The sequence below is a fragment of the Myiozetetes cayanensis genome, unplaced genomic scaffold (assembly GCF_022539395.1).
Source record: "Myiozetetes cayanensis isolate MyiCay16 unplaced genomic scaffold, myiCay2020 scf5-8, whole genome shotgun sequence".
Classification (NCBI taxonomy): domain Eukaryota; kingdom Metazoa; phylum Chordata; class Aves; order Passeriformes; family Tyrannidae; genus Myiozetetes; species Myiozetetes cayanensis.
The window spans coordinates 39,014,768-39,034,969 of record NW_026087742.1 but is presented as its reverse complement, the minus strand read 5'-3'; the positions used below and the strand labels follow the sequence as shown (position 1 = coordinate 39,034,969).

Below are 20,202 nucleotides of genomic sequence, written 5' to 3'. Positions count from 1 at the left end.
ACTTGTGTGTGTGGTGTGTGAACACACACAAGCCCACACAGAGACACAAATGGTCCAGAATGCAGAAATACTCTGCTTAATGGAATGCACATATGTGTTAGTGCCCTGCTTTATTTTAAACTAGTTGGTGTCCTTGATATTATCTGCAATACTGCAGGAAAAGGACTCTGTTCCTATGCATAATCAGGAATGTTAAATGAGAGGTAAAGCAATTTGACAGATTACAGTACTGGGTTTAAAGTAGAAGTCAGCAGTTGGTGGTTACAATTCCATGTGTGAAAAAACCCCAAATTCTTGTCATAATATGGGTTTTTCTTTCATTTTTCATATCGATAATTTTACCAAAGGTTGTATCATCCCTCCTCTTAGAAAATAAATGAATATTTGTTAACCACTAAACCTGAGAGAATGGCTTGACCATAAGATGAAATGTAAAGATATCACACAAAAAAAGCACAGAACTCATTATACCTACCTTACACAGGTCTGTGAATGCTAATTGTCTGCATTTTAGCTGATCTGGAATACCTTCTGTGCTGTTATCTCTCTTAAAACCATGTCCATTAACCAACTGCCTTTTGTTTCTCTTTGCAATGTCTGCAGGTCAGTTTAAGATGAAATTGCTTTCAAAGGCAGTAGGTTAATCACAAATGGCTTCAATAGTATAAAATTTTAGGACTAGGCAGAGGTGTCCCTGAAGCCCACATATTTAAGTTCCCTGGTACAACTGTGTCCAGTGATTATGTTTTCAGAGGGGCACCACAAGCATACTTACCCCTGACAAGCAGCTCCGTCTCATCCGACACGGTATCCGCTGCAGTCTGGACCCTGCAACCGTATCTCCCAGCGTGCATCAGGAGGATGTTCCTGATCATTAAATCTGCAGAGGACGCTTGCTGAAACAGGGATGAAGTGTCAGTTTAAAACTCAGTAAATCTGTGTTCAAGGTAGTTCACAAGGGTGTTTTTGTAAGGTTTGAGCAACTCTTGAATGCAGCTTTCATCTTGCAAAATGTATGTGCCCTAATACCCTCTTGTGAGGATTATCAGAACACTGCATTTATACAATTATTAATAGGGATTAAAGAAGGGGATTTCAGGTTTCTAATAACTTTGACTTTCCTTAAAGCACATTGTGCATATTTACACATTCAAAGAGAATTATTCCAAACTAGTACAAAGAAATTCATTAACGAGATGAACAGAAGTATTTTGGATGCCATCCTTGGTATTAAAAAAGTCCTATTAGAATTTCAGAACTTTCTTCCTCTTATGAAATAAAGATAACTTTAAAGATAATATTGTTTGATTTTTATTAATGTGGAGGAAGTTAATGCTAAATGTGATTGAGAAAATATGAAGAGATTCTTATCCTTCCTGTTGAAATCTGTATGTATTTAAATCTGAAACATGTAAAAATCTATAGAATATAAAGGGAGAACCAGTTCAAATATTTACTTTTAAGAATTCTATCAAATTACAATGTCCCAAAATTATGAGCAGAAAAGAGAAAATATGAAAGTACAGTGGACTTCTGGCTTTTCCTAAAAAGCTCTGTATTATTTCATAAATTCAAGCAATAATATGAGATTTTGAAAGTAACAAATTGTTATATCCAAACTTACTGGAGACAATGAGTGTTGCTCCATCAGATTTAGGGAACCCAAGTCCGTATATACTATTGATTAATACAGTTACTACTCAGGGAAAAAAAAAGTCACATTGACCACATACTATAGTAATTGCAGTTTACTTCCTCAATTATGTGCCCTAAAAATCCTTGAAAGTTTTCGAATTAATATAAGCATGAACAATTTTGGCAAATTGGCAGAAGTGTTTTTGTTCATTTTAAAGCAATTTTTTTGTCTTAATAGTTAAATGGAAATGCTTTTAATGTATCAGCCAAGGATAGATAAAATGTCTTGCAAATATTTCTAAATTATCTTAGCATTGCTAATTTGTACAATATATGAACCTCACTTGTTAAGTTTTTTCAACATTAATGTAGAGTTTGTATAAGATTCCTGATAGATTACATATAATGAATGTTTTGGATATAATTATGTAATATATAATATATATTTATCACAGCAATGCAATCTGCAATATATAATAAATAATTCGTATATAATAACATAAAAATAATATTTCATTTATATTATACAAATATATGTTTTATTGCATTATATAAACCACTCATATTATTTGACTATCCACTACTACATTATCTAGAGTTTATGTAATAGTCTATATAGAAGAGGTATAGAATATATTGCATCATTTACAGAAAATTTTATGCAATAATATAATATGATAAAATGCAATAATCATATTACACTAAGGCATATAATAAATTTATTATATTGATTTATAACTACCATATATGACATATTGTATATTAGACATTATATATTACACATTAGAATTGCTTAGTATGTAGTTAATACAATGTAATATAATGTAATATTGTAGATGATATGTTATATACCAGTGTTTATATGCACCTCCTCAGTGTTTCACTCTAAGAAACATTTATTGAATGTAGGCATTTCCCTTTTCAGATTTTGTTTACGTTGCTAACCAAGCAGAGATTGACAGTCTTTCCTTGAATTATATGTTTCTGTCCCATGCAATGGTTCTAATTTCAGTAATTTTGATCCTGAATGAGTAGAATTGTACCCTGCATTCAAAATAGAGTTTTACTAGGGATGTTGGTGTTGATACTTCTCTAGCTGTGTTGGAAATTTGTCACTGACCTAGTTTTATATTTGATTTTTTTTTTGGCACATACTTATTCTGTGCTCATGTAGATACACTCAAATCTTTATCCTTCTCAATCATTTGAAAGTTAGGAGCTCCCAATTTATAACCAGTCATTCATGTGTGGATGACCTTGTGCTTTGTAATATTACATTTCTTATCTGTTCCCATCTGTTATTTTCATCATCTGCTGTATTGCTAAGACGTCCAATTTTGTACCGTACAATTGTCATTTGCATACTTTTATCTCTTATGCCAAGGTCATTAATGACATAAGTAAATAGAATTAATTTCAAGATTTAATTTTCTATAATTTAGTTTTTTCTTCTTAGGCAGAAGAATTCCTTTTCAGCACATCTTGGCATAACTTCTTCAGCCATTCTTCACTTCATTTGCATTTTAGGAACTAAAATTGACATAATATTCCATGAAGCACTAAGGTAAAATCTTTACTGAGGGATATTCACATGCAAAGAAAGAAAAGAGGGGTGGGATATCAAGGCTGCCTCCGAGACCAGAGTGAATATAGGCATGATCTATAGCTTAATAACCCTGTAGATCTATGTTTACTTTGGGAATGTTTTGCCTTCTGAAGTGGCCTAGATAATGATGTTGCTGGAGGGAAGATACTCAGACCAGTCAGACCATAATGCAATTCCTATATTCTTGCTCTGGCATATCAGAAATCACAGCAGTGGAGAAGAATATCTGAGTTATCTACAGATCAAAATGCAAAAGAAGAGAATACCCTTCTACCTGGAGTCAAATTCAGGATATATTTTTTAAGTCATATAACACAGCAGTATATACTAGCTATTCAAATAAGTGATCTTTGTACAGAGCCTTAGTTATAAGGAAAAGACTAGAATCAGTCCACATTTGTCCTCTCTTGAGGGTAACTTACATTTAATGTCTGTTTTGTTGTTAAGTGGCAGGAATAGCATAATGGATAGCAAATGTCTGATTTCATTGCTCAGGAGCTGTTAGAAATCTTGGCTGTCACTCTAACTTTAGGTTCAGAGAGTTCATGACAGTGTGAATCCTAATATTCTTATCAAGAAAAATATGTGTGTTTCATCTGCATACCTATGTAACTGGGCAGACAAGCAGCAATTGAAAGAATCATTGCTCCAAGTGGAGAGCAGTGCAGTACAATAGATCCCCATGAAACACTTTTATTGCAGCATAACAGGATGTGCAGCCAGCATTGCTGAGGATGCGTGAGTGGAAAGATATTAAACTTACTTTGTTTAATACAGATAGATATATGCTCAGACATTAGATTCTTGATCACGGGAAATAATGAGGCATTTTAGTTTACATTTAGATGAGTAGGAGCTATGTTTGACAAGGACCCTAAAAAAATACCACATTACTGCTCTTCAGTGGCATTTATAAAGTGGTCTTTATTACTTTTACAGACTCTTCCAAGTCTTGAAAGACAGATTGTTTTCCTGAGTAGTTTATCCTGTAATGGCAGGTTATAGGCAGTAGTTGCAGGGTCTGAAGGAAGCTGCTGATGTGCTGGCCTTCTATATCTTGAGCAAACCTCTGCACCTTGTCATTGCAGTGGTGCTTAAACTTGAGCAATTACAATTCACTTTAAAAAAACCTGCTAAGTGGGAATGCAGCTGAGACTCCATTAAGAAAAGTATCTAAGGTCTACTTTTAGTCTTCTCTCAGTGGAAAAAGACATCATGCTTAGGCAAAAGCAGAGACACACCCTTCCCTTTGGGAAGACAAAAACTGCATGATATGGATGTAAACAGTGTAGAAAGATCTCTCACCTGGACTAAAATGAGTTAGAACAGCCTGATGTATCAGCAACCACGTGGTCCAAATTTTATTTGAAGCTAAAATTATTGATGTTTAAATTTCTTTGTCCACATCTAAATTTTGATCCTATTAGGTGTACATTTTTAAAAGTTGATTTTTATTTCATCAATTTTTTGTTCTTCTGTCACAGGGAATATTTTGCAAGAAGTGCACTATTTAGAAGTAGTATTTTATTAGAAAAATGCATATTCCTTGGTATTCTGAGTATCATGTATTAACCATTTAAGCAAACACCAAAAGTACTTGCGTTTTTTCAGTACAAACTTCAGTGAAATATATGTTGTACTTTACCAAAGCTAAAACTTAAAACAAACGAAAACAGATAAGTTTAACAACCAATCTTCAGTGACTTTCAGGAGAGCTAAGTGTAATCTTCAAGGCCAGAATCAGCTATGGACCTACTGTAACACTGAACATACTGCTGGTATTCATTAAGCAGCAAATAAATAATAATACAGATATCAAAGCTATCTGTCATGAACAGTGTTTCTCTCTAAGACAACAAATTATTGTATCATTCATATTATGCTCCCAACCACCCCATTCATGTGGTTCTGGGTAGCTTCAGTGCTGAATGTTGCATCAATCTATGGCTCTCTCTGCTCCAGTGTGGCCTGTTATCTGAAGTCATAGTCATGTCTGCAATATATCTAACTAGCTTTCCCTGTAAGGTATTGCTTGAAACAATTTTTTGCAAAAACTGGTGCCACATATACATTAAAGTTTGCTTTTGATGTGGAGATACTTCCCCAAACTCAAAAAGTCCCCAAGGAACATGTAATATGCATACCTTACTCAATAAGAATAATCGCATTCGATTTGTCTTTTGCACCCATTGCCCTAATGTTGGGGATTTGCTAAGGAAAAAAAGTCCACTTTCAGACAATTTACTGTTGGGGAATTAATATTTCTTCAGTCATCCCACATCCCCACAGAGAGGAATTTGTATGTGGATTTTTTTCCTTTCCATTTCATAAACCCTGAGAGTTTGGGAGTGGCTTTGCAATAAAGGAACATTTACGTACAGTTCTTCGAGTGAAGAGAATTAAACTTATTCTTCCTATAAGAGTGATTTCATTGTCCTATGTCAGTTTCTAGGAAACCTCTCTGTTAATCTGTCCATTCATTTGCTGAGTTTTCATCTCTAAACCAAGGTGGTCCATTCAGTATACAACCTTTTCTTTCAAAGGCTTTGCACACAATCTCTAATCTGCCTTCATTTGAAGTGGAGCTCACAGTTACACTCTAGAGTACTTTCTTAACTTTTAGTTAGTCTCTTGTTCCCTTCTCCCTACCTCTTGCATGGAAGAATTACACTTTGAGTTGATTATTACAGTTTATCATGTATGTTCAAACTACAGAACCGTATGTAGAAAATACATATGAATTATCAATCTCTTGTTATTGTATCAATCCCAGCTTTTATTTATTTTGCTCATTTTGCTGCTTATTTTCCACATTGATTGTGGAAAATCATTCCTTCCTTCCACACTCCAACTGTAGTTCTTTGCATGTAGCTCTGATTTATCTTGGAAAGAGGGACAAAAAGCCAAGGAAGTTCATAATACTGGATAGTCAGCAGAGATGACATGGTGACCTGCAACACTGAGCTTCTGCACTGTTAGGGTCTGAGGGCAAGAAAGTCTTGCCTATTATTGTGCAGAGGATTTAGGTTGGAAATTCCACCTGGATAACATACTGTTTCTTTGCTTAGGAAGAATATGCCTAAAAATAGTAGTGAGACTATTACAAGTGATCATGATTCCACAAAAGCTTAAATCAACAGGAAAAAAAGAGTGGACAAACACTGATTGCCATTGCAGGAAAAAGTTTATGATGAAAGTCTGAGGGGTGTTTGAGTCATTTCTTTACTATGACTAGAGGGGTTTATTGAAGCTTGCTGGCTGTCATTTAAATTTCTTGACAGTGGGAGGTAAGGATGTTTCCTACAAAGTGGTCTCTATACAGAAGAATGCTTGGGAGGTACAAAAAGCCTGTAAAAGTTATATTCTGTATAAACTGAGAGCAGTAAAACAATATCGTGTAAGCAAACAGGACTGAGATTTGATCCTAAAGAAGAATGACCTGCATTGTTAGTGGTATCTTATTCAACTTAAATGATTATTTAAAATATATGGATGATTTTGTATATAACACATGGGTTAGGTGAATGCCTGACTCATGCATTATTTGGTTAAGCAAGGCAGCCTTTATTAATGAAATTCTGTTAGATTAAATTGAAAAATTATTTCAGAGTTGATTTTTTTGCCGTATTGGAATAGCAACAAAGTTTATTTTTTGTGAATTTATCTGAAGGAAACTAATGATCTTACAGAATAACCTCATGCAATGTTATCTTTGTACCGTTAATAGTAAGGGAAAAACCACAATAGAATAAAGCCCTTTTAAATTATGCTGACAATTTATATGTACATTATGATGGATTGTTGGCTTCAAGCCAAATTCTGTCCATAACGCATTCAGGACAATTTAAGTGCCACTTCATGCAAATTCTCAGGTTTGAACACATCAACCACTTGTCTGTGTACTGCTTATGATGATTACAAATTTAATCTGCAAAGAAGCAGCAGATTTCTTGGTTGATATAGTGATAATAGAAAATTATATTCTGAATTCTATCTTTTAATCATAAACACATTTGGAGCAAAGAAGATGAAATAATTTTTATTGGTTTTGTTGTGATTAATGGTACTTGGTAGCATAATAATGGTACTATTATTTAGTACCATTGACTGAGGGACACCTGATAAAACACAAATTACATTTTCCCTGTCTATAAGAAGTTAAAAAAATGGTTTTCAGGTTTGTGAATCCATAAGGAATTGTGGAATCCAGGGGAAGTTTGGACCTTTCCAGTGGCAGTATTTTTGAACAGTTTGCATAGACAAGGCAAGCATTATTAAAACAGTTGTTTTGGGTGAGCACTGGTGGCTGAGCAGATGTCAGAGAGTGATGGGATGTTGGGAGTGGATAGGGAGAATGCTGCAAGTGCATCTCAAGTGCAGCTTGAATTTAGCAAAATGAGTGATTAATTTTATCAAGAGAAGGTAGAAAAACAGATGCAGATACATGAATATAAGTTTTCAGGTAGTATGTCATGTACTGGGGTAGTTTTTTGAAATCTAGGGATTAAACAAAACACAGAAAAAAGCATTGAGAGTGGGAAGGAATGAGAAAAGAGGTGGAATATGAAATGTCAAGCTTCAGGACAGAGAGACCCACTACACTCCTGCTGTTAAGTCCATGTTCTATATCTGAGATGTTATTACCAGGAGGAAAAAGGAAGAAAAGACCTAATAGTATGTGGTACCTGAGCTTCTATTCAAAGATGCAGAAAGAGGAGAAAAAGAGAGCATCATGGTACACATATGCTCGGAGTGGAAAGGTGGTGATAGTGATGAAGAAAATTACATCAATGGAAGCAAAACCCATATGGGAAAAGTGTGCTATTTTGACAAGGCATCAAAACAAGGAGCACAAAAAGCAAACACGTGATTGGGATTTCATTAATCTGCTACATTAAAAAGTGTTATGACAGCCTTACATGGCCAGAAATTTATTAGCAGGGTCTGTAGATGGTGGCACATGCCAGCTTTAGCAAAGAAAGCCAACTAGGTGGGAAATTAAAAAAAAAAACACATTGAGGAGCAAGGAAAAAGGAAAATGTAAGACTCTTCCTGGTGGCCAACCAGAAGGAATATTCTCCTCTTGAGGTTCCCTCCAGTTCAGTAGGTGTCAATGAGGGAGATGATGGTGATTACTTTTTTTCCCTTTTTTTTTTTCCCCTAGTGTTGAAATCTTTTCTTTGGGATCTGCTTAAACTTCCTATTTGTTAATATTAAATTGGAATATGTTAAAGAAGAGCAGTTGTTGAGCAGTGATTGATTGCTAAGCTTCTGTCTGCATATATTGTTGGATAACACTTGTGAAGTATTTATGTGACCATTATCTACTTCGCTGCATGCTGTGACGTGGTTTACAAAACAAAAGACAAAGAAAGGGGTCGAGAGGTAGGGGTGAGTTTCAGGACAGTGGGAGCTTCTTCTCATGATGCTACTCTGTAACAACATGATTGGAGTTTGAAGGTGCAAGGCCTCAAGAACAAAACCAGGGGATTAGCAGTGTAAGAACGGCAAGGGAGAAATACTGCCAGGAAAGCCCCAGAAACCACTACCACAGCAGCTGGGGAGAAAAGCTGCAGAGCTGCAAGTGTAAAACAGGTAGCAGAGCTGTAAATGGAAGGCTGTAGCATTAAGAAGGCTGATATTGATCAGTTGTTCAAACAATCCTCTGTGCTGTTATAGCCCAGGATAACACTGTGCAAACAGTTAAATGATCTATCAGCTGCAAGTAAACAGGGAAAGAATGGACTGTCATGAAATATCTGTTATTTGTCCCAAGATTTTTTCATTAGAACATTTCTTTGTAAACAAGGAAAGGTACAAAATACCTTAAAAGAACAAACCAGTGTAAAAATTATCTGGCTGTATTTCATTACCTCTTTATTATAATAATTTTTAATAGAAATTGGTATTCAGGAATGTTTCAAACATTTCAAACATTTTCCAAAATGATTGGTTATCTCTTAAATAGAGGACATCATAGAATTTTTAAGGTTGAAAAAGACTTTGGAGATCACCAACCATTAACCCAGCACCACTATGTTCACCACTACACTATATCCCCAACTATAACATCCACACTCCTTTTGAACACTTTTAGGATTGATGATTCCACCGCTTCCTTGGGCAGCCTGTTTCAATGCCTGACCACCCTTCCAGTGAAAAATTTTTTCCTAATATATAATCTAAATCTCCCCTGGTGTAACCTGGTAATTTCCTCTTGTCCTGTCACTGAGCTGGTAGAAGACACCAATCCCCACCGTGCTACAACACCTTTTAGGTAGCTGTAGAGGGCAAAAAGGTCCTCCCTCAGTCTCCTTTTCTCTAAGCTAAACAAAATTCTCCGTACATAGGACACGTGCCTTCTACAAGACTTCTGACAACTATTGCTGTTTTTCTCATGTGGGGAGGAAGGAGGTTATTAAATAAACCCCCTATTTAATTAGCCTTGTTTGGGTTTATGGTCTGATAAAGAGGAAAGAAATTATTATTAACAGCCTGCTGTTATGATTGATTCCATGTAGTGTAGAACTTAGCGCTGCCTTTTTAGAAAATGCTTAGGTAATTTTAATCTTAACTTCTAAAATATGCTTAAAGTACTACAACAAACCAAGAAGAGACTTGAAAATATTAGGAGAGGTGCAAATTTATTTACTTTCAAAGGTTCTAGTTTAAAAGATTGAAGTCTCCAGTGCTAGGTGGTACTTAAATGCATTGTCCTATCTTTATCTGGCCTTCTTTAAATGAAACAGTATATTTCAACTCACTTCCATGTGAACAAATGACCACTCTAAAATATATCATGAGAAGTTGAACTTATTGCTTCCTATCGTGGCAGTTTCAGTTAAGATCAAAGACCAAGAAAATATTGAGACTAAATCACTTTCCCGAGTCTGAAAAGTACTTGTGCAGGTGAAGGTGAGGGACACGAGCAAAGCTACTGTTCACCAGGCTGTGAATAACCACAGTAAATCATTTTACTTGGCTCCCATAAAAACAATATTGGCTTTCAAACACAGAGTTGGAAAGATGATAGTTGGATGAAAATCTACTGAAAAAATCAGGTGTTTTTAAACAAAAAATGGATACCTCCATGAGAAAATTAAGGTCAGTGGAGATCTTAGAAAAGAAAATTATGAATAGGATTTTGAACAGGAGCTCTAGATTTGGCACAATGGACAGAAAATGAAAGTTATCCTAGTAAAAACAGACAGGTCCATATCTTCTGTGCTCATGGACTCACTGTACTGCTAGAAGGAAATTTTGGAAATTCAGACTTGCATGCAAAATTTCTATTAAACACACAGATTATTCCTCATAAAGCCTAAAATGTTATCGAGTCTGTTGTTGGAAAAAGTAAGACTTTAATGATGCCAAAGGATGCTGGGTTTATACAACCCCTTGCATTATTGTTTTTCTACCAAATACACTGTGGAGTTATGGATACACAACATTTGGGATTATTTCCTTTCCTAGATTACAGTCTGAGCTGTCAGTCCAGTTGAATTCAGTTGATCCCTTTTCCTTAAGATTCCCTTCATGCACAGCTTTGTTCAACTCGACATCCTTACCGCATTTATCTTTTTGCCAGGTAAGTCCTTGAAGTACCTAAATTGCTACAGGTACTAAATCCTTGATAGCTCAGTAAATAACAGCAAAAACACTTTCAATTTGTATAAAAATTACTTCTCAGTATGAAAAATGATAACACTTACTTTTTGGTACAAAAGCTACAGATATAATTTAAAAACAAGCAAAGTAATATGGATTTCTTAAGAGAAGCTTTTCCTTTTAATTGCAATTGCTAGTGAGTATGCAATTTTATTGAGCGAAAATTTATCTACAGCCCAAATAAATGTTACTTTGGTGATAGCTTTTATAACACTGCATTAAGCATGAGGATGCTCATCATACTTAACACCTGCGTCTGCCACAGTGAAAGCATGAGTAATGCAACCAGTGATGAGAGGTTTACAGTGGTTTTGTTATGAACAGGAACCGATTCAAATAATGTTCAATTTGTCAGGCTTTAAAATGAATAAACAAACCCCAAGCAAACCTGACAAAATATCTGTGTGAAGAAAAAATGGATGTATGACTTCATGCACACAAAGGTTATTATTTTGCTTAAACATACTCCATTAAAAAGCATTTTTTTCAGGATCAACTAATGCAATTTAAAAAATAGTTTTCCTTCCCATACATTTAGTGCTGCATTTTGTTTGTTAATTCCTCAAATGAAGATAACTATGCTAATAACTTTCACTCTAAGATATACATCTAATGTTGTTCAATTAAAAGGCTTATTGGAGTAAAGTCAAATTTTAAAAAACCGACACACCACCAAGAGAATACAGTATGACTTCCATAAAGGTAAGAAGAAGAATAAATTGATTGTAGCTGACAAGATTTTTAATGCAGTTAACTTTGCTACATTGTGCTCAAATTGGATACATTAAGTTTTAAAATTTCCTGACCTTTCCTTTGTGAACTCCATTTTTCCCTGTTAACATAGCATGGACATTTGATTTACATTTCATCAGTGAGAAGACTGAGTTAAATGACTGTAGATTTTATTTCCAAACTTGTTCACATTAAAGATTTCTTTCTACTAAGAAAAGTTCAAACCATTTTACACAAGACAGGTTTGAATTACTTTATCATACTCTTTGATTATATGAAACTCTTTTTGAATCAAGTGGTAATATTTGAACTTGGTATGCCTATTTTTTCATATGATTCTTATCAACTTAAATAATGGTTGCACAGTTAGAATGTACTGCATACAGGGGAGTTGATAAATAAAATATGGTCTTTACTATTCAGATATTAAAACACACACTAGGCAAGTAAAGCATTGAGAGGTAAGAGCATTTCAACAGCCATGTTATCTGTGAGAAAGACATCAATGCTTATAGAAGCATCCTTTCTATATTAAAGTCAGCAGAAGAATGTAAGTAGGATTTGATGAAAACTCCTTTTGATTCCCTCACAAATATTATCATATACATCTCTAATACTAGGATGTAAAACTTTAAATTTAATATCTCCTTGATAAAAATTACTTGGAGTAATTCTGGTGACCTGCATTTTGCACCTCTTCTAGCTAACATTTCTTTCCAGTGTTACTGAAACCAGTGATCTTTCAATTTGGCCAGAATTTATTAAATGGGAGACATATAAAAGCATGCAAATTTCTATCAGTTCACAGCACACAGATGACAAGTGCGTGGTCACTTACTGCCTTGATGCTTTCAAAGTGTCCACCTTCTTTTTCAAAGTCAATTGGCTGCCCATTGAGAGTCCAGTAGAAAGTGACATCAAGTGTGCTGTCATGAAGGGCTTTGCAACTGAGGACAATGCTTTCCCCAACCGTTAACTCTATCTTCTTAGGAGTCAGCTCTATTCTTGTAGGTTCTTGAAATATAGAAGGATTAGGAGCATTTAAATGGAAGTCTACTTACAGTGCTAGACCAAAATAATATAAATGAGTACTACTTGTTTCAAATACACACTGACAAATACTGAACTATATTCCTAGTGTGCACTGATGTGAGACAGTGGGGTTCAGAAGGTACAAACAGTTTCATGGAAGCAATAAGGCAGAATCCTAAACAACAATCTATAGGACACCTGAGGTGGATTAATTAATACATTTCATTATTTTCAGGAAAAACAACTAATTTTTTGTAAGGTTGCAGCACTTGGAATATTGCGATTACATGAAAATTTCAGTTTTGTGACATAAAATAAAAAAGGGTGTTTCCTGGATTACAAAATATAGGAAGAAGCTTGAAAAATGAAGTCAAAAAAACCTACAAGAAAACTCTTCAAACAAAATCTGCTATCGTATATGAATTCAGCAGAAAAAAAAAAATTAAAAAAGGCCTAGAAATGGACTGAACTCAGTGCTTTGATTATTTTTGCTCTTCTAAGGAACTATCTTTCTTTAGACTTTATATTAGAACAATTATCACTTAAATCTGAAGGTTTGTTCCCCTATAGAAAAAGGCAGGGACAAGTGAGTTCCCAAAGCTACAATGTCAAATAGGATATTGATTCTTTACTTATAGAATTATTTATAATTTGAGTGATTTAATATAGATACTAATTCTTCTGACACATCTATGATATAACAGCTGAATATGCAACTTGATGCGGGAATACAATGTTTTGACCAGATGGAGTTTTGTCCCCCTAACGTGTTGGAAATGCCTTTTTATTCTGCCTCTACAATCCTGTTGCTGGGGGATTGGCTGGGGGATTCTAATTAATATTTAAATATTAGTCAAGACAAATCATCATTATCATCAAATCATTTCTTCATACCTTTAACAGATACTGATGCAATGATTTCTGCAGATCCAAATACATTTACACCTTGGCATAAGTACCGTCCTTCATCAGACTTGGAAGCGTTCAGGATTCGTAGACTCCCATGTGGAAGAATAGTTATCCTGAGAAGGATAAATAGATAAATATATATATATACGTATATATATCCCATCCTAGCAGCCAAATTCCATACTGGTATCTTTGAGAGATAATAAATTGAATTGAGGACTGCTGCGTCTGTAGCAAGGCATGATGAAGATGATAACTGGATTATCTTCTGTTTCAAAAGATTTTAATAAACCCATTTTACTCCTCCTTCCTTAATTCAAAATTTTCATTTTGGAAGCATCAGTGAATTAGTATCCTTTGACACTTATTAGTGATGAATTTTAATAAAACTTTTGTAAAAAGCTAAAAAAGGTAATCCTCCATAATTTGTCTTTCAAGTTTCATCGTTATATTATTGTCAAATCCCATTTCAATATCAAGCACAGGCTATTCAATTTATTAAAAAAATGACCTTAGAAGACAGATCTGAGAATAATGGAATGCAAAATGCTAAAGAGGGTCAGAAAAAAACCTCATTAAATTAATTGTGTCTGCTAAAAATATAATTTATGGTATTGTTATACAGCAAAGGGGCTTATCTCTTTTTTTTATAGATTGGCTTTTACTTTTTTCTTTGAGTCTGTATGATTGCAGCACCACTGCACCTCTTGGCAAGTAGCCCTAATGAAGCATACTCATGAGAAATATTCAACCTTTCTCATTTAGGAGTTTCAAATTCTGGCTTTGTTTACACAATACTAATCATAAAGTCCATTAAGCTGCGTGAAAATTAACACTTTTTTGCTATTCTAAAATGACAAAAACCCTGAATTTATTCTATCTTAAAGCTGCAGACCTGGAAGAGAAGTAAATAATCATTGTTCCTTTCCTGACAGAGAACTACAAGCCTAAAAGGAAGATGACAACCTCTTCCATGGCATTTAAGCCAAGCCCTTGCAGGTGTCGTGTATCCCTTCCCAGGTTAGGTAGCGGTTATGGTTCTCTCAGTGGTCTTAAGAGATGTAGGTGGAAACCCACCACGAGCCACAGACACTGAAAACAGATAATTCTTAGTAAATGCTTTCAAAAATCCCATAGAAATGAAGGAGGAGATGGAGTACTTCCTTCTGTATTTGAAAACTAAGGTAAGACTTCTGTGTTAGAGAGTCTAAGTAGATGGGTGGCTACTCCCCAGTGATGGTTGGCTTTTTAGATATACTTTCCCAGAGAAGACTTTCTATCTGGTTCAGTAGTGACTGACTCATTCTTCTGGGAGTCCCCTGTTGAGTCTATGATCAAAAATCATTGAGGGTACAAAGTTGTGATTTACTCTTCAGAAGTAAACCAGGAGCCTGGCTCTTTCAACACGTCTGGGTTGGACTCTTCAGCAGCTGGGAAAGGGAAGGATTTCTCTTTCTAGGCTGGATGTGTTAAAGTGCAAAGCTGAGTTACCTTTGATTTATACTAGGAGTGATTTACCAAAGGCTTAAGATTCAGTAATGTGCTCAGACTAAATCACTAATATGAGACAGCATATCTTCTTTTTTCTTTTTTGTTTCTTTTCTTTTTCTTTTTTCCCTCATGAAAAGAATAATATCCCCTGTTTTCTGACTCTGTGAAAAATTGGTGGTTTATCGTCTGAGGTTTATAAACATCGTGGTGAAGAAATCAGAATTTCATTCCAGTGAAAAATGTGCTTTGGTTCACTTCAGATATGAAACTACTCACTGCTCTCAGCAGAGAGACAGAAGAAAATAATAGCTTCAAAAGTGAATGGGACAGCAGAAGGACATGTCAACTCTCAGGTTCCCTAGTGCAACCTGAGGATGCATCCTGTCTTGCTCTAAACAAATATACATCACTATTTGAGTGACATTATTTGTCTACAGGTAATTTTATAGAAAATATAATTATATTTAACAAATGTCTCTGCATCATAGTTTTGAGGGTTTGGATTTTTTTTTCCAGCAATAAAAAGGCCTGAAATTTTATGATATGTCACACCTTTGAAGAAACACTTGCTTTAGAAACTGACAGGAATGCTAGTTTCCTTCATTTGCTCCTGGTGTAAGTTTTGTTTTCCTATCAAGATGTTCGGCGTTCAATGCTCTGTGGACATCTTATCATTAGTATGACAATAGGCTTTGCAGAACAGTAATAGTTTTCATCAATAAAATGTCAGGATCGGACAAATGAAAGGACATTCCTTTAGTGTTCGCAAATTATAAAAGCTTATACACAGCTTAAGTCCTGATATAAAACTGTTTTTCATTCTGAGATTGGAAGAAAAGAGGGTTAGATGCATATAAGAGATTAGCTAATGAATCTTACGTATATTATCGATTACATTTCTATTTAGCTAAAACCTGTTGCCCTCCATGAGGAAAAGAGTAATTGTTCAATCACAGGAATTGCAAACACATTTGCTGGTGAGTTATTTGGTTCAGGAATTAATACTTTCCTCAAAGTGCCTAGCAATCATCTGTCCTCCTTTTTTTTTTTTCTGTTTTGGAAAAAAGTCAGAGGTCTGGTTACGATGAAAACTGAAATGCTTTATTTATTCACATAACACTTGCTGCACACAGCAGGAACATAGACTTCTCCTCCTTCCCTGCCAATATCTCTCAATCATGGAGAGACCACCTGTGTAGTATGTCTACATATTTTAATAAAAAATACCATAGCAAATAGTTTTGTAACTTCATAAATAGAAGGGAAACAAAGAGAGGAGAATGGGGTTGGGGTAGAGTTAAGGATAATTCAGGAAAAAAACAACCCTGAATTATTAATTAATCAGGAACTGAGGGAAAGATGATGATAGACAAATCAATAGAGAAGGGATGGATGATAGATCAAGATGATAGTTTGGAGATTATTGTATTTAAGAAAAAATTATGTGATTACTAATTGTAATCACATAAAGGAGACAGATATCCATACAAGGACTCTGAAAAGAGTGTCGCATGAAATTAGTGTCTCTGTAGAAAAGAGTTTTCTGTCTAATAACATGAAGAGAAAAAGACATGATTGATAATGTCTTGATATCAAAAAGCATGTTGGCTTAAGATCAATTGCAACAAATATTTTAGCAGTAATTATTTGCAAATAATAATCAAGATATGACAGCAAATAGTTATGAGATAAAATTCAACATGATTTAACTAAAGTACACTGAATGAGATTAATTTTTATGATATTTAATAAGAAATATTTTCTAGAGAAAATAAATTCAAGTTTGATCTTCCATAGGTTTCAAGCATGATTTTCATGACTGATTAAATATGTTGAAGGATTGTAAAGAAATTCATTGAACAGAAGTGAATTTTCTTTTTTTTTTGAAAGAAAAATTGGGTTTCGTACTATTATTTTATTTTTCAAAATTACCAGAATACAAAAAACTGCTAAAAATGTGATTAAAGATATGTTCTTTAATGCAGCAGGATCAGCCTTTCTAAGGGAGAGTTTTAGGGGGAGTGTCTTTGGTTTGTAAAATAAAACAGTCTGAGCACAAGAATTTCAGTTGATACTGAACTGGGAGGGATGCTTGAGGAGTGAATTGCTTTTCAGCTATAAATATGTATCTGTCTGTGGACTGGGACTAGAGTTCTTTCAAAGAGAAACTTTGGGCAGTGGACAGTGTGGATAGTGTCAACCTTTTGCTTTTTATATTGATCCATGCTACCTGCTCATAGCCATAAGACATCTGCACTGAGCTGACAAATATGACAGATGACCTGTGAAAGGATGTAAGTGCTTAGACACAGACATAGACATTAATTAACTGCAAGCTTCACTGCCCATGAAGCTAAAAGTCTCCAAGAAATTAATAATTAAAAGAGCTAAATTGAAATTGAATGTGAATTTCAAAGTCTATCTTATATTTATGCATATCATAATTTTCCAGATTGTATCAGAAGTAGCGCAGTTGTTGGATGCTCATCTTAAAACACCTGTGGTGTTCTTGTCCAGAAAATCAGCAAGTTTGGGCATACTTATTAGTAGCATTCCTATAATATCAATTTTGCTCATGGCAACAAAATCCAGTAAGCTAGCTTCAGAACTGGTACAAAGCCATAGAAGCATAAGTGAGAGTGTAAATTTCCTTCTTTAAGACTTCAGGATTGTACTTAACATTGGAAGGCTGCAAAATGCTCAATAACTATAGTTTTCAGGCAATATTTTCAATTTACTATTTTCACTTTACAAATATTTACAATCTATTCAATATTTATGCTCAACAGTAATACTTTTGACTGGAAACATTCTTGGTACATTTGTCTAGGTAAAAATACATTAGCTCATTCAGATTAGACATTTTGTCAATTTGTTCTTCTTTAACCAACAAAGCATGTACCAGTGGGAGTAAGACCTTTGATAAAGAATGTGCTGTTTTATCTGGAAGGCTGAAATTCCATGCTGTTTGCATAAGAAAGTTGTTCTCTGAGATGAATTGTCTGCTAAGAATCTGATGGATAGACATTAGGCTCACAGGAAATGTTGGATTTTGCTTGTAGATGGTTTTTGGAAGTCCCTTATTTAGCAATCTGAAATCCCTTCTCTTAATCACTTCTGACTGACAGAGTAAGAGAAAGGGCTGATGGAGATTAACAGAATGGAAGGTCCCTACAAATGGGAATGACAAAATTCAGGTTCCTTTAGGTTTGATGTGATTTAGAGAAGGGGAGTGAGCAGGACATGATGTGTGAGTTGCTCATATGGGGAGTTTTGTATGATTTTCTCTTAAAAATATACTTTATTTTACAATATTTTGATTAAAGAGTAGAAAGTTGTTTCCTTCCTGATGCTTTAATTGCAGAAAACTTGTGAAAGTGACTATAATCTTTGGTCTTATGTTGAGGGGAAGGAGTCAGAAATATGAAACACAGACATCATTGTTTTGGTATAAAAAAAGGAGATCTATTCTGCCTACCATATTGTTGGTATTAATTTCCCTTTGATTAATTCATGAGTATAAAATAAATGTATTAATAGTGTAGATACTTTTAGTGTTTCACTATCTTACAGAAAAAAAATATTAATTCATTAATATCTCGTACCACCCACCATAGAATTTCTCAGATATTATTTCCTGTTAGTAGAGGACATACTGTTGTATGTTGGAAATTGATGTTAGAAATTTTCCTCTCTCTTTGTCACCAGGGACAGTTTTACCTTGACCCACTCGGGCCAGGATGTGCATTTGTTCTCCTTATCACATATAAAATCAGTGAACAGAGACTTCCATCAAGATTAAGATAATGAGAAGAGGAAACTAATTTTCATGCTGTTGCATCATTCATAGCAGATTCTCATAAACAGATGTCTTGATACTGTGGCTAGAAATTGTTTCTTGGTGCTGAAGGAGTTGAGCAGTTGAGGCAGCAAACATAACCATGGCTACACAACCTTCAGAGTTTTACTGAGGACTTTTTGCAGACAGGGACACAGTGTCTGGATCTTAATAGATGTGAATGTCAGGCAGTTTATACACAAAGGTTTATATTCGTTAAATAACAATTCCAGAGTAAGAAAATATAGAAGTCAAATCTGTGGACATTTTTGGTGGGAGGAAGAATTAACAATTAGCAGTTTTACTAGGCTATACACACTTATATTTTTCTCTGTTTTCGATTAATTTTTTGGTATTATTTTTTGACTTTATAGTCAAAAGGTAAGTTTTTACAGCACTCTAGAGAAATAATCACAGCAATTGGTTTTAACTAACTGCATTTAGTTAAAACCTTTGCGAACTTTAGAACCTAGTAACTGGATTAAAGAAAAAGAAAATTATTAGTGGTTAGAAAGTTGTCCCCTGCATTTTACATTGAGATCCAAAACCAGGAGTATGAAATTGGTTTGTGTGCATGTTGGAAATAAGGACTTTAGAGATGCAAATGGAGAGAAGCTGCACTGACTCATTTAGCCTGTGGCCCCTCACAGTGTTTTGATCTGAGAAATCTGTCATTTCACATTAGCTTGGGTTTGGGATCTGTCAGTATCCTTTAATGTAGATTACAAGAAGTCAGGACAAGTATTTGTAAATAGTTGAAATCTTTATTTCTCCATGAATGGCTGTGGGTTCTCTCGTTTCCCCTTGCTTTTTCTTGCTCCTTCATAATAGATGCACAAGCCTCTAATGCTTACAGAAAATGGATGTGAGTTATTGCTATAGTAAAATCACTTAGGTAGGCAAAATGCCATCTATGTTATATACATTTTTTAATAATATCACCCTAGATAGAGTAATTTTAATATTGTTGACATATTGAAACATAACTATATCTGGCCCAACCCCTTGGCAAAGCACAAAATTATTTGAATTTTCTTTATTTTGGATTTTCAAACATTTATAATGGTGCAATTCCTGTATGTGATATCTCAGGTGATTGGAATATGCTAAGACTTATTATTAATATACCAGAAACTAATTCCAGCTCTAGTTGAGTTAATCTATGCAAATTGTGTCTTAGGGCATTTTCTTTCAAAGGAGCCACAACCAGGCCCCTCATTTTGTCCTTGCTGTTTGCTGCACGGGAACACTGTTTGTGAAAATACACAGCTTTCACTGGTACAAATGTTGT

General features: G+C 34.7%; 1 protein-coding gene across 1 annotated transcript in view; it reads right to left on the bottom strand.

Annotated features, from left to right (window-relative positions):
• CNTN5 (contactin 5) overlaps positions 1–20,202 on the bottom strand; it is a 590,743-nt gene that overhangs the window by 51,073 nt on the left and 519,468 nt on the right. The window contains 3 exon segments of the mRNA XM_050333940.1: positions 776–896; positions 12,480–12,655; positions 13,568–13,695. Coding sequence (XP_050189897.1) covers positions 776–896; positions 12,480–12,655; positions 13,568–13,695 — 425 coding nt within the window.